The 13,598-nt window shown below is 40.7% G+C and overlaps 1 protein-coding gene across 1 annotated transcript; it reads right to left on the bottom strand.

Annotated features, from left to right (window-relative positions):
- Window positions 1–594: 594 nt before the first annotated feature.
- dgat1a (diacylglycerol O-acyltransferase 1a) lies at window positions 595–13,577 on the bottom strand. Its single transcript, XM_031866544.1, has 17 exons — window positions 13,130–13,577; window positions 11,780–11,867; window positions 7,942–7,982; window positions 7,293–7,378; window positions 6,602–6,654; window positions 5,516–5,621; window positions 5,066–5,194; window positions 4,439–4,513; window positions 4,242–4,345; window positions 4,090–4,128; window positions 3,888–3,929; window positions 3,687–3,731; window positions 3,336–3,448; window positions 2,975–3,040; window positions 2,698–2,785; window positions 2,398–2,460; window positions 595–2,315 (listed from the first exon to the last, which is right to left on the bottom strand). The coding sequence occupies exons 1-17, from the start codon at window positions 13,381–13,383 to the stop codon at window positions 2,166–2,168; spliced, it is 1,542 nt and encodes a 513-aa protein (XP_031722404.1). The 5' UTR covers window positions 13,384–13,577; the 3' UTR covers window positions 595–2,165.
- Between the last annotated feature and the right edge of the window lie 21 nt (window positions 13,578–13,598).

Below are 13,598 nucleotides of genomic sequence, written 5' to 3'. Positions count from 1 at the left end.
TGAAGGCTCAATAGACGGGTCCATTCGTCATAAATAATCTTTATCAAATGACATAATTTCATGTGAAAGGCTGTGAAAATGATTTGCATTCCCAAAACAAATAATCTTTGTTTCACTATGGATTTGTGTGTACAGTCTGAACAGATCAGTAATACATTAATTTAACTATATGTTGCATCACATAATCATTCAAAAGCAACTAAAAACAGTTCAACTTAAAGACGCATCGCCAGCATTACATACTCATATTCCAAGAGCAGACAGCGCAGTAATAATGTGGAAACAGCAAGTGCTACAAAGAGACGAACTGGGAGATGCAACAAATCCTCAGAAGAACTCGGATGGTGTCATCTGAAGCTGTGGTGGTGAAGCTTCTCGTGTTAAACTCACTTTATATTTTCCTTTTTCAAGAAATCTCACAACAACATAAAGTAAGACAGAAATAAAAGTAAACAACTTAATTGAGTAAATATTATTTTCACAGGAGATTCATACAAATGAAAATAATGTAAAATTTTATTTACTTATTTGAGTTGTCTACCATTGAATGTGTCCAGTATGATTTTATATCTGAAAATATACTCAAAACATATTTAGAATTCAATTTTTTATTTTTACAGTAGGCACTTAAATTTCATTAAGGAATGCCAAAACAGTATTTTTGATAAATGGTGTTACAGTATTAACCTGAAATGTGCTCAATAAGGAAAGAACAGATTCATCATGATCAGTCAACTGTCACTATGCATTTGGAAAGCAGTTCACAACAATATCCTTTTTGGCAACTTTTAAATCAGGTCAAACCAAGAAAGAGTCTTTAGAATTTAAATACTGTTTGAAGCTCATCATTACCTCTGCAGCTGCCGTTTTACTTTGGAAAAAAAACCCTAACAGTAAGCCAAACTTATACGTCAACAAGCAAATCACAAAACATACAAATTATTTCAACAAAACATACCTTCCTCGCATGATTGACATAACTTAAAAAAAATATTCAAATCTATTGCTTTAGTCAACAGCATGCATTTCTTTAAAGTGCAAAAACATTCATTGGTACAAATAAGTAAATCAACTATTGCATTAAATAATTGATTTAAGACAAAACTAATTATAATCTGGCACAACATAAATAAAGACACTCACACCGACAAATAAAATGATACAAGTACAAAATAAACCATCTGATAAGTCAAATGCAACACAAAAAGACAAGTGCCATAACAAGTGACACGCCTGTAGCATGTACTGTTACACTCAGGGCTTGCATTGATGTTGTTTGAGACAGAAGAGGAGAGACTGCCTGCAGGTCCACAACTTTACAAATAAAGGTCACAAAAACTTCACTTTCTTTAGCATCTTTTCCTTCAGTTTCTTGTCTTTAATCGTTCTTGTTTAACAAGTCCTTGTGTTATACATTCCTGTAATACTCAACTACTGCACTGCATCAATCTGTGTATTTGGCTTCATCATTCCTCTGTTGCCTTTTGGATACAAGAAAAGAAGTGACTTTCAACCACCGATATAGAAACGACATGTTCACATCAGCTCTGTGGTGGCAGGACCCTCGTCTCTCCTGTGCTCGCTTGGCAGTGGTTCACAAACTGTGCACACATTTTCCAGAACTCGAGGAGTGCTTGGTTACAAGAAGAGTTTCCACTTTTAAAGTTCAAGAAATTGCCACTAATCTTAGTTCGACCTCATGAATCATCAACCACACATTTACTTTTTTTGAATTCCAACAACAGAAATCCAAGTGCTATTTCACTTTGGGCCCAGGATTATTTAAAGTTGAAAAGTCCAATGCTGGAGACAGATATTAAGAGCGGGTGGTGTCTGCGGATCCCGAGGTCAATACATGAGGCCGACTACAAAAGTATGTTTGCCCAACTAAAGTGGAACGCTGCTTCGAAGCAAACACTTCTCTTGTTGTTACTGTGGTTCATTTCTCTTTAGTGCAAAATTCAAGAAGTCAAAAACTATTTTCCTGCTGTTGCTGCTGCTTTTCACCGACCGGTTCATATTAACAGGGCTTTTTATTAAAGTCACCCTAACTTGCTCTACATTCACTCATTGAGTTGTCTAGCAGGCTGCTGTGCATGTTTACAACATGACTTGTTTGTGTGTGTGTGTGTGTGTGAGACTGTGTGAATGTGCGTGTTTGCCCGTCACTGTGTCGTGGTCCCATGATGAATGACATAGTAGTCATGGACGTACATCAACACAGCGACAGGCTGGCCAATGATGAGCGAGATCCACACAGCAGCATTGCCATAGTTTCCAGTCAGGAAACGACCCACGAACCAAGCCAGAGGAACCTGAAGGGATGAAAGTTCAGAGGTCAGAAGTGTGTTTGCCTACAGCAGAGGAGAGAAAGATGGAGGGTTGAATGCTCCTTACCTGAGCCATCATTCCCATAAAGGCCCACAGTCTAAACATCTTCAGAGGAATACTCACCAGGTACTGAGGAGAGAAATACAAATATCAGACACAGAACTTTTTTTCTAAAAATATGTATAAGCTGCACACGCATGACTCAGATTAAATCTTTTTATTTTGGCACATTTATGATTTAGCCGTCTACCTGTAAGCCAGCACACTGTCAGCTAACAACCGTCCACAACAGGCCGTTTCATGTACAGACATGAAGTAAAAACTGCACAGGATTTGAGGTTGAATGAACAGATATGTAGACTTTACCTCGTGGAAGAAGGCAGATATCAGGAAGACTGCAGTTTGAGCCAGATACTTGTTGACTCCCTTCCTCAACACTGGCTTATAGAAGTGTCTGTAACACACAGAGACACACACACAACGATTAGGCACTCGACAAATCACACTGGTCTCTAAAATGTGGCGGAAAATAGCCCCAAATAAATGGTGATCCACACCTTGATTTCTTTTGGATTTTATTTCACAAAGAGAACCTGAAGCCGACACGGTTTCAACGCTGAATGAATAGAAGTTTGGTGCTCACCTCAGACACCACTTGTGAACTGGAATATTCCAGTTGGCCCAGAAATATGTGACGGACTCAGAGTTCCTGAAATGAACAACAATTGCACAGTTTGAGAATTGGACTTCAAGATAATTGGTTGTTCTGAATGATGACGACATAAGTTTAATGAATACGCTTTCATTCCTGTGACGTGTGACACATGATCCACTTAAATTTAGGGGAATCACAGCTGACAATATGTGAACTTGCTGTGTTACCCTCGAGATCAAATGGGACCGACTCTGACTCAACATGTTGAAAATGTGAAGGCGTTTCTTTACAGGTGTGCATACTACATTTGTGTGTAATCATGTGTGATGTTGACGTTTCTTCAACTCACCACCAGTCTTTGTAGAACTCTCTGTCTCCAAACTGCATCAGCTCTGCCACAAAGTTCATAGTAGAGTGGAAAAACCAATAGAAGAATATTAACCATATCAGATGGTTAGGGACCTGGGAGAGGAAGAGGGGATGAGGAGAAGAGGGTCACGGGAGATGTTAGGAGAAGTGTCTAGATGGTTTAGGTCACACCATGGTTGCGATGTGGCTACCTCTCCTCTAATACACATGTGAGACAGTTAAGTGGTAAAAGTGGTGTTTTTTTTTTATTGTATTTATTGTTTTTCATTATAGGGTTATGACAGGATACAATTGTGTGTCCAGTGTAACTACAGAACCTCATGATACTCACAGCTAACTTTAGGAGGCGCTCCACCATCCTAGAAAAGTCCATTTCCTGTAAGAGACACAATGACAACTCTCTTTTTGACAATGTCAAGACAAAAGTGATTACAGTCTAAGATCACTGGCTTCTTGCTCTCCTGAGATCCCCTTATCGTCATACACAATAAAGTGCAGTCATGTGTGTGTGTGTGTGTGTGTGTGTACACACCTGGAATGGTTTCATTGAGTTCTGTATGGTGGGAACCATCCACTGGAAGACACAAATGAAAATTGCTTTGATTTAAATAGTCAAATATTTCCACGACTTTCTGTTGAACCTTGTGTTTCAGTGTGTGTGTGTGTGCGCGCAGACAAGAGTATATTCTGAGTACTTGTCTGTGTGATTTAAGGTGTGTTAATGTTCAACATACCTGCTGTATCAATCCCACCAACAACTGCATGAAGAAAAGCTACAAGAAAGAGTGAGTCAAACTGAAAACATGCATATTCTCATTTCATTTTCCAACGTCTCAGTTGACACCAAGAGCATGCAAGTTAAATGTGCGTTTGTGTTCCCTCTCACCATTTCAAAAAGTCTTCTCATCAGGAACCTTTTGCGTATTCGAGGGGACCGTGGGAAGTTCAGCTCGTAGCAGAGAGTTGGAGCACAGACAAAGTAGTACATGTCTAAAGACAACAAAAAGAAACAAAATGTTAATTTAGGATTGTTCATCATTATCGTTTTAAAAACTGTGCAGTCTATTGAGACATCATGGTTACCTCTGTGGGTGAGGTTGCCCGGATAGGAGACATGAGTATGAACTGCTGAACCATTCGATTGTGCCACAGACGGACCTGAAAAACACACATGAAAATGGAGATGGTAAGTAATTGGTACTTTAAGTCTCGCCAGCTCATTTCATTGACTACCATACCTAAGTGGTTCTACAACAACCCATCAAACTACATTATTAATATAACAGATAATCATGTTGGATTTTAAGGATGTCTCTGTGTGTGTAGTCTGACAATCCCAGCTCCTACAGTGAGGAGATAAAGTAGCGTTTAGGATTAAAATAGCTTCAAAACACACAACTTTAATCGCTGTCTGTGTGCATGACAGTGGTAGCCAAAAGCTGCAGTTCGTCTTGTCACCACTAAATGGCAGTAGCAGCACAGTACTAAACTAAAAGAACAATGCAATCCTGTAAAGTGTGCGCTGACATTTGTGTGTTTGAATCAAATTTCTTTAGCCAAGTTAGTTTGACTGTTAGTCTGATCTGTTGGCCGCTACACTGCTCTTAAGTGCCCTGCTCAAGAGCCCCTCTGCCCTCTACATGTGTTCCTACTCACACTCTAGATAACGTTTCTTCAACAGAGTGTGTGTGTGTGTGTGGATATACTTACATGAGTATGATCGTGTTAGTCTCTTGGCTTTTGCTTGTCTAATTTCTCGACACCACCTGTTGGTGTCTTGGTAGGAGTACAGCTTGAGAAACAGCACCGTGTAGATTGCCAACGAGAGCACGCCACCCACTGACACACACAAAGACACACAAAGACACACAAAGACACACAAAGACACACAAAGGGTCATTGACTAAGAGCAATAAATGATAGATGAAAGGAGCACTCTGGTGTGTGGGTGTACATAGATAGGAAGCTAAAAACAGTTTATTGGCTAAATAGTTTTTTTCAATTATAACTTTTGACATCAGTGATGATTTAAATGCAATTTCTGATGCAAAAGTCCAATGCATCTTTTGTGGTAGTATCAAAACACACACACAAGCATTAATTCCTATTCTAAATGTTTGTCTCATGAACATACACTGTGAACATGTATTTAGTATGTACCTGGGGTCACGGAGGTCACGGTGAGTACAGTGGCTGCAGGGAAGATCAACATGGATGTCAGGTTAAAAATATGAAGAATCAGTCCTGTCATTTGGGAAATGGTACCCTAGGAATGAAACAATGAAAACAGAAAAGAGTCACCGTAAAACATTGGATCCGACTGTTGATATGCTTTCATTATTTTTTCCTTTAACCAGAAAAACACAGCTTTTTCACTGTGCAACACGAGATCTAATGGGCTTTTTAACCAATAAAATATTGCTTCTGTCGAGTTGTTTTAGGTCAGTGCTTCCTAAACTTTTTTTCTGGGGACACACTTTAAAAAAACAACAACTAGCAAACCATCGCAACTCCCTTCACAATCATCTAAAAATCGTGATAAGAGCGGATTTGTGAACAAAATGAATGTCCTGACTATCTTTACTGTCACTTCCGCATCATCTTATATTATCTTGAATCAGTAAAGCAGCCATTTGAAGAGGTAACTTTGTTTCATGCTGGTGTTGACAACATATACACAAGTAAAATAAAAGGACTAAGGAAGAAATGTTGCTAATTTATTTGGTTGACCCTAATAAAATCTTGGTTGACCCTAATCTCCTGCGACCCACCTGTGGGTCTTGACCCAGTCTTTGGCCATGCCTGTTTTAGATCACATGTAATCTAATCTGAACCAGGAGTGGTGTTGTTATCAGAGTTAACAGCGCGTATAAAGAGGCGAGGTGCCGCGACGCTGACTTTACACTGTCGGCTCCAGGATGTCTAAAGCCCCTCTTTCGGGCAAACATCCTTGATGGGAGTTCCCTCAATGATAAATATTCAAAACAAACCTCAACTTTCTTTACAGTTCATCTAACAGCTCAGCAACGCATTTCCCCAAATCCCTGAACAAAGTTCTAATTCCAATGTCAGGTGTTTGGAATCCAAACAAAGGGCGAAGTCGAAGGTTTCAGGAATTTATCAGCAGAGCTAACAAAAGCAGACGGAATCGAACAAATCGGGCAAAATTTGCAGTGTCCCCAAAATAGTAAAAGGAAAATGTAGCTGCAAGTATGAAAATGTATGCAAATCATTGTCAACACTCACCACAGCCAGACGCCTCTCTGTGTACAAGGCTGCCAAGATGAACACATTGGACACTGAAACACAAGGAGAGACAAACAACAGACTCCTCAGACTCAGCATCACATGCATGTTATTACTCAGTGGAACACCATTTAACACAGACAGAGACGGAGAAACTAGTGGTAAATACTGATTTTGTCAAACATAATGGCAAGTTTCAGGCACTATATTAGTCCATTTTCTCTAAATAGCAGCATTCTCTTTTATTCAGACTGCTGATATGTTCATTCACGTTTGTATTGACTTGTTTTACTGCATTGATGAAGCCGGTTGTTGCCGGAAAAGCAACAATGTCAGGAGTAAATAATCATTAACAGCTGTGCTGGAATATTCAGGGCAGGAACTCATGCTAACAATGCTTCTATATGCTATCACTGAGCATCTGGCTTGTTAAATCTGCTCGAACAAGCTGCATCACATCAGCCATTTGAGACCTGGCGAGGCTGTTTTATCACAGTCAACAGCAACACTTTGTGTTACAGTGATGGAGACTAATGTTTCCTCATTTCCGTATGGGATGTACAGACAACCTCCCTTGTTGGCCAATAAGTTCAACTTGAACACCCTTAAGGGTCACAGAAGCACAAATGGCTGTGAGTCATTCAACAGACGTTGACACGACTTTGGGGGCAGTAGAGTAAATGCTCCGTACCAATGATGAGGCAAGCTGATGGCCAGCTATAGGGGTCCTTCAAGAAGAGCGACACCACTTGGATCGGGTCCACCAAGATACCATACCTAGAGAAGAGAGGAGCGGAGCGAGATTATTGATCCCACCGGTCATCATTTAGAAATGCTTTTGTGTAAAATGGTTATGTGAGCTTTAGTTTAAGGTTGGTTCTGTCAGTTAAAGGTCTGGTTAAGTCAAGAAACTTCACTCTGCTCACAACAACAGTGTGATCTATAACAATTGGATAATACATTTGAAACCCAGAGGAATGTCAGCAAACATAGAAACGGTATTATATCTAATTTTAATAGGAATTTATAATGTTTCAGACTACACCTGGAAACACCGGGCTGCCACTTACTTATGTAATTCTTTAGAGACAAACAAACAAAGCCCTGAGCACATGTGCTGTTGGATGAACTTTAAATGTTTGATGACATCCAGCTCCTGTTTCTATTGATTTTGGACAAAAAGTGACAAATGAATGTAATGTAATACTAAACTAGCGGGCCGTGGTGAGGTGGAGGATGAGGGGCGACACGGCCGCTTGTTTAACCAAATGGCAGTGAGTTGCAACAGCACCTGCTTGTCTACATAATGTGTGTGTGTGTGTGTGTGTGTCCATACTCACTTTATAATGTTCTCCAAGAAGAGGCGAGCGTTACTCAGCACCTGGAAGAGAGGAACAAGCAACGGGAGCTAATGAGCGGAGTTCACAGAATCAACTTTGTTTACCCAACAATATTTTTAGCCCCCCCGCTATGAATCTGGCTCATGATTAGTCTGCAGATTTCCATGTGTTTGTTTTGTGTGCTGAGTGAGTTATTATTCAAAACACAAACAGCAGGTTTTCTTTTCTTTTTTTAAATGCGGAGCAACTTGCAGAAAGAGCAACAAAGAGTTTAAAGTTGCACGGACATATCGTCACGATCAGTTTACACAACTGGAGATGAGATCTGTTTCATACCTAAAGTTGAGCAACATGTCCCGGCTGCCATCACACCTTGATAACCGTCACACCCTGCTTCTGCTCACTCTGCTAGCTGTGTCCAATAAAACAAGTTTATCACTATATTACATATTAAAGTTCAAGGACTGAGTCCACATTTAACACGGCCATCAGTTATCGGCGCTTTCTGAGATAAAGACTAAACCACCCACTCAACGCAGAGAGCCAACAGGTATATGCACAGATGTACACATATGCATGTATACATTTCTCAGATCGTGCATGTGGTGCGTTCAGTGCACAGGAGTCAGAGAGACGGTTTAACATAACGAGGACAGTGAAGGTACGACACACGATAAAGGTCACGCAGCAGTGATTATGTGCCATGTTGCCCCATCGGCCCACTCGCCTGCCAAGACCCCGCAGCAGCAATGTGGTTTTGATTCAACCATGTCTTTTGTCCAAACCAGTGACCTTTGCTTTAGTAACCTTCAGCTCGGCCAACAGAGGACCAGGCTTGGGGAAGAGGCCTCTCCAGAGCATTTAAAGAAAGCATTGCGAAAATCTGATTTTGGCAATTATTCAACTGTACAAATGTGTCCTCACTCGAACCGGAGCAGAGAGAGGTCAGTGTGTGGGAGACGGTGGGATTCAGTGTGTTGCGCAAAGACACTTCAGCAGGGGGGATTTTAACTGAACCCAGGCTGCCTGGTTAAAGAACTATTTCTGTCCAGCTGTAACTACAGTTAGGAAGTATTTCTACCATCTGTTATCGGTCAGTAATAGGAACGTTATCTTGTTGTATGAACACCTTTTAGCACCCAAAGATCTGATTATTTATACTCTGAGTTAAGCACATTTTCTTATCTACTTCTCTTTATAATCATTTACAATTTCCTCAGTAAAAAAAAACACAAATGATAAACTGCTCAAATATTTTTCTTTTTTTTTCCAATTTCAACAATAAAATGTCTATATTTATCAAATAATATCGGGAAATATTGGGAATAGTAATATAAAATTCCCAATATATAGACGCAATTTATATTCCCTTTGAATAATCTTCAGTATGTTTCTGAACAGGTATGATACTGTGTGAGCCAGATGAAATACGACAGTAATGAACTTCTCTCAGCTGTATCTCGGTGTCCCGTGGATCGGAGCGACGTCTCAGATTTGGTAAGTTTAAAAATAGAAAGAGCTGCTGGGGTGGGCTAAACTTTAGGACCCTGACATACAAAGCGTTTAAGCTGACCTGAGAGAACTGGTGCCAACAAAGGCTGAATCAGCAAACATTTTGCATTGGCCATGGTCTTCTGTTAAATGTTTTCCTTCAACACACAGCAAAGACTATTGGAGACATGCATGTATGTTCTGTACTCGAATAACTAGTCAGCAGTTTGTAGAAACGTCTTTGTTGGTTCACTCGCACAGATTTGTTTTCAGCACCAATCTTAATCTTCTGAACGTTGTGCATGTGTCTTGTTATCGAGAGCTTTTTAAGACCTTGAAATGTATTCATCCTCCAAACAACTGGAGAAAGTCAAGTTCAACAAGAATATTCTGAATATACATGAACACTTACTTCACAAGCACTTTAAGAGACTTTAAAGAAGCGTAGCCGTTTCAAAGGGTAACTGATGGATTTTTTTTAATTGTTATTTTGCCGACCACCCATATTTTAAGGTTGTGAATGAACTGAATTAGTAATATTTTGAAACACTTTGCCTTCAACATTGAAAATGAAAGAAGTAAAACAACACATCTGATGTCTCATCCATAGAAACATGTGCTCCTGCAGCTGATATTTTAGGCATTTAGCCGATGGTCCTGGTTATTGGGGACAAATTACACAACTAAGCTTCTAAATGTGTACACACACACACACACACACACACACACACACATGACTTTGTGATTCCACTTCACACTCTTACAGCCTAATCTTGAAGGCTTCCTAAAATGGTCTGAACCAAGCGATGCCGTCCCTGGTGACCAGAAAGTAGAGGACGTGGTCGTCAGATATACATTTTCAAAGATGGAATTAATCCTGTCGCAGAACTGCAAAATAACCCCAGAAAGACCCTACAAAACACACACACACACACACACACACATAATAACATGCCTGATGGATGTTCACTGACAGCATCTTCTGCTCCAAGCGGAGTGTATGTATGTATGTATATATATATATATATATATATATTGTACACAAACGCAGGGACACATAACCCTTGTGCATTCGACTATTTAAGTACATATCCACACATGCAAAGCATGCACGTGGATAGGAAGTTGTATTTGCACACATGCATTTCATGAGGATTATGGCGGACTGTATATTTGTATCCTCCACGCTATTAAAAGACTAACAGTGGTTGGATGTTGAGAAGCTCTGCAGGATGCCTTCGGAGACGCACACTGGAATCAGCAGTTGTTACAGGGCAGAGACTGAAGAAGAAGAAGATCCTGCTGGCTAGTCTTAACAGGAAGCTCCTGCTAATTCATTTTCTCGTCATATGGAGTGCTTGTCTCATATGTTTTAGCAACCAGCTTTTGTTGCTGCTTTTCAAGTTATTCTTCTCAGTTCATCCGAGCAAGCTTAAGATTTAAAAGCGTAAACTGACGTTTTTTTCAGATCTATAAATAAAATCGTCTCTGCAAGAAGATTAATCTTTTGGGTTCATGTTCTATTTTAGAACTTCAGTATGAGAAACAACTTTATTGGCCAAGCAAGCACACCAACTCCGCTTGGAGCAGAAGATGCTGTCAGTGAACATCCATCAGGCATGTTATTATTTATTACAACATGTGACTTTTAAAACCAAGGATTTAAAATGAAACCATATAATGCTGATTGATATGGGTCACATCAACCAAGACACTAAATATCCAACCCCATAATAATCTCTCTCCTGCAATTTAGGGATGATTGAAAATCCCTCCATTGCATTCATATTCAGAATATTCCGCGGCGTGTGATCAACGCATGAACCGTCACTTCAATCCTCAGGATGTCGACTGCAGGTGTACCAGAACACCCTCAATACAAGTACAGCTAACGCAAAGTCTACTTCTGATGAGACTGAAAGTTCAACACGTAAAGAAAACTCACTGAGATTAAAGTATAACCAATAAAAACCTCTTAATTAAAGTCGTAGAAATGAGAAACAAGTGCAGGAAATGACAAACTGGGCCACGAGGGTGTGACTGAGCACGCATTGGTGGAGAATCTACCAAAGAGAGATAACATGAAAACAACTTATCAGACTTCTCACAGACACGTTTCATGTGTCAACATGGGTCCAGCTTCAAAATCCCAGGAGGATGTGTACTTCACACTTGTGCAGCAACTTTATATACAGTGTGTGTGTTTGTGTGTAAGTGACAGTGAGAGTCAAAGAGAGGTGTAACTGGTTCTTAAAAAATGTCACGTTTTCATCCAGAGTTACGGGGTCATTGTTCGTGGAAGTCGGAGTACATTTTCAGCTCTGAATGGACACACAGTTCAACTCACCAGCATGACAACGCACCAGTTGAGGATTCCTCTGTAGTTGCTGTAGCCACTGGCTGAACTTAAGAGAGACTCCTGGAGGACGTGACAGCTGCATGGAAACACAAAGTGAACCGTTTATTGAGGATGGGGGTTTTTTTAGGGTTGATCAAGCTCTTTGCACTCCTTCCTGCCCGGTTTATCTCCAGAAGCTCAGGGATGAAACCATTTGGTACGTCACTCCAGTCACTCTCAAACCTCTGCTCAGGAAACATTCAGCTGCATCTTCAAAATCACACACAACTAGAAATGTTAAGTCCTACAACTGCACCAGGCAATGAACGAGTTGTGAAAATTTAGGTTCGAGGTATTGACCAAATCAGTCGAGAACTTTTTCACAAGAAACCGGGACCGAGGGACAGCAGAGCGGAGATGAAAGCTAAAGGAGAGGAAGAATGAAGTGAAGAACATTCATTCAGAGGAGAAGAGAGGATGGAGGAGAAGCAGAGGAGAGAGTACAAAGAGCAGAGGAACGGGATAGAAAGATAAGGTGGGGGATAATGCAGTATTTAAGAGAGAAAGGTGGACAACGAAGACGAGGTGAAGAGACAGCGGTGGTTTGAGGTGAAGTATGGAAGGAAATGAGCATGTAAAGAGAGGAAAGAGGAAAGGGGTTCATCAATGAGTGCCAGGACACCCACAGCAAGACAAGACCTGCAGGAGTACGTGCAGACAGACAGGCAGCAAGCACAGGATTGCAAAAGCACATGCCATTGTTGTTTGTTACAGTCACTTTATTTCATCATTCTGGTGTTGCCCTGATGATATCAATCTTTATATCTTTAAATTCAAGAGTGCGAGTAAAACACCAGCCAGACTCTTGGCAGTTTAAAACAAGAAGTAGAGGTGGCTTCAAATGGTGAAGACGCATCTGTGGAAGTGGGCATGTTACCATAAAATATTTAGGATAAAGGTCGGCTATTATTGTCTCCTCTCACAAAGTCTGTTCTCACTCATATCTACAACCTACTCTCTTGCCATACATCACCCCCCGTCTCTTTCACAAAGTAAAAGTACAACCTGACACGATACTTTCCTTTACATGTAAAAAATAAACATTTTTAAATGCTTGGTTTAATCATTTGTGAACATAGCATTATATATATATATATATATGCTCAAAGGGGCCACATTTAAGTAGCCCTTTTGAGCCACATTTGAAGGACAAACGACTATCCCCCAGTGAAAATGTTTTATACAAATCAGTCACATCTGTCTAAATGGCAACGACTTCCTGTCGTTTCAAACGCCGTTAGCGCGTGTTAGTTTGCGTACACGTGACGCTGAAGGTCTTAAGTAAAAGCTTAACGTTACCTGAGTCTCTCGTTAAAGTCTTCCACCACACTCCTCTGTTTCTTCGGGCTGTTCTGGAGCTGCAGCTGCTCTGACTTCCCCATCTCTCCGTCCGCCTTCCCGTTGACACTCGCGTGCCTGGACACCTCGTTTGTTTTGGTTTTATCGGAACACTGTGGAGGTGTCTCCCCGGCATCGTGCCACTTGTTCCCGTTGGAGATGGTCGTCCTCCTCCGGCGGCTTACAGGCCCTCTCATCTCGGCTCTGTCGCTCATTGAAGCGGCTTCAGTCACGCAGCTATTACCTGCCTGACATCGCTGGTCAACCTGCGGTCACCTGTGTCTTTGTTTCCATCCGGGGACGTTACATCAACAGCTAATGGATGAATAGTCTCAAGTCGTGTCTACGCTGGTGGTTATAATGCGTTTCATCACCACCATAGCTCAAGTTGCAATTGTTATTTAGGTTGCCAGATCTGTGTTTTTAAACT

This window comes from Anarrhichthys ocellatus, unplaced genomic scaffold (genome assembly GCF_004355925.1).
Source record: "Anarrhichthys ocellatus isolate YVR2014 unplaced genomic scaffold, GSC_Weel_1.0 scaffold35, whole genome shotgun sequence".
NCBI classification, from domain to species: Eukaryota; Metazoa; Chordata; class Actinopteri; order Perciformes; family Anarhichadidae; genus Anarrhichthys; species Anarrhichthys ocellatus.
The sequence above is the reverse complement of the archived record's forward strand: the minus strand, read 5'-3'. Positions and strand labels throughout refer to the sequence as shown.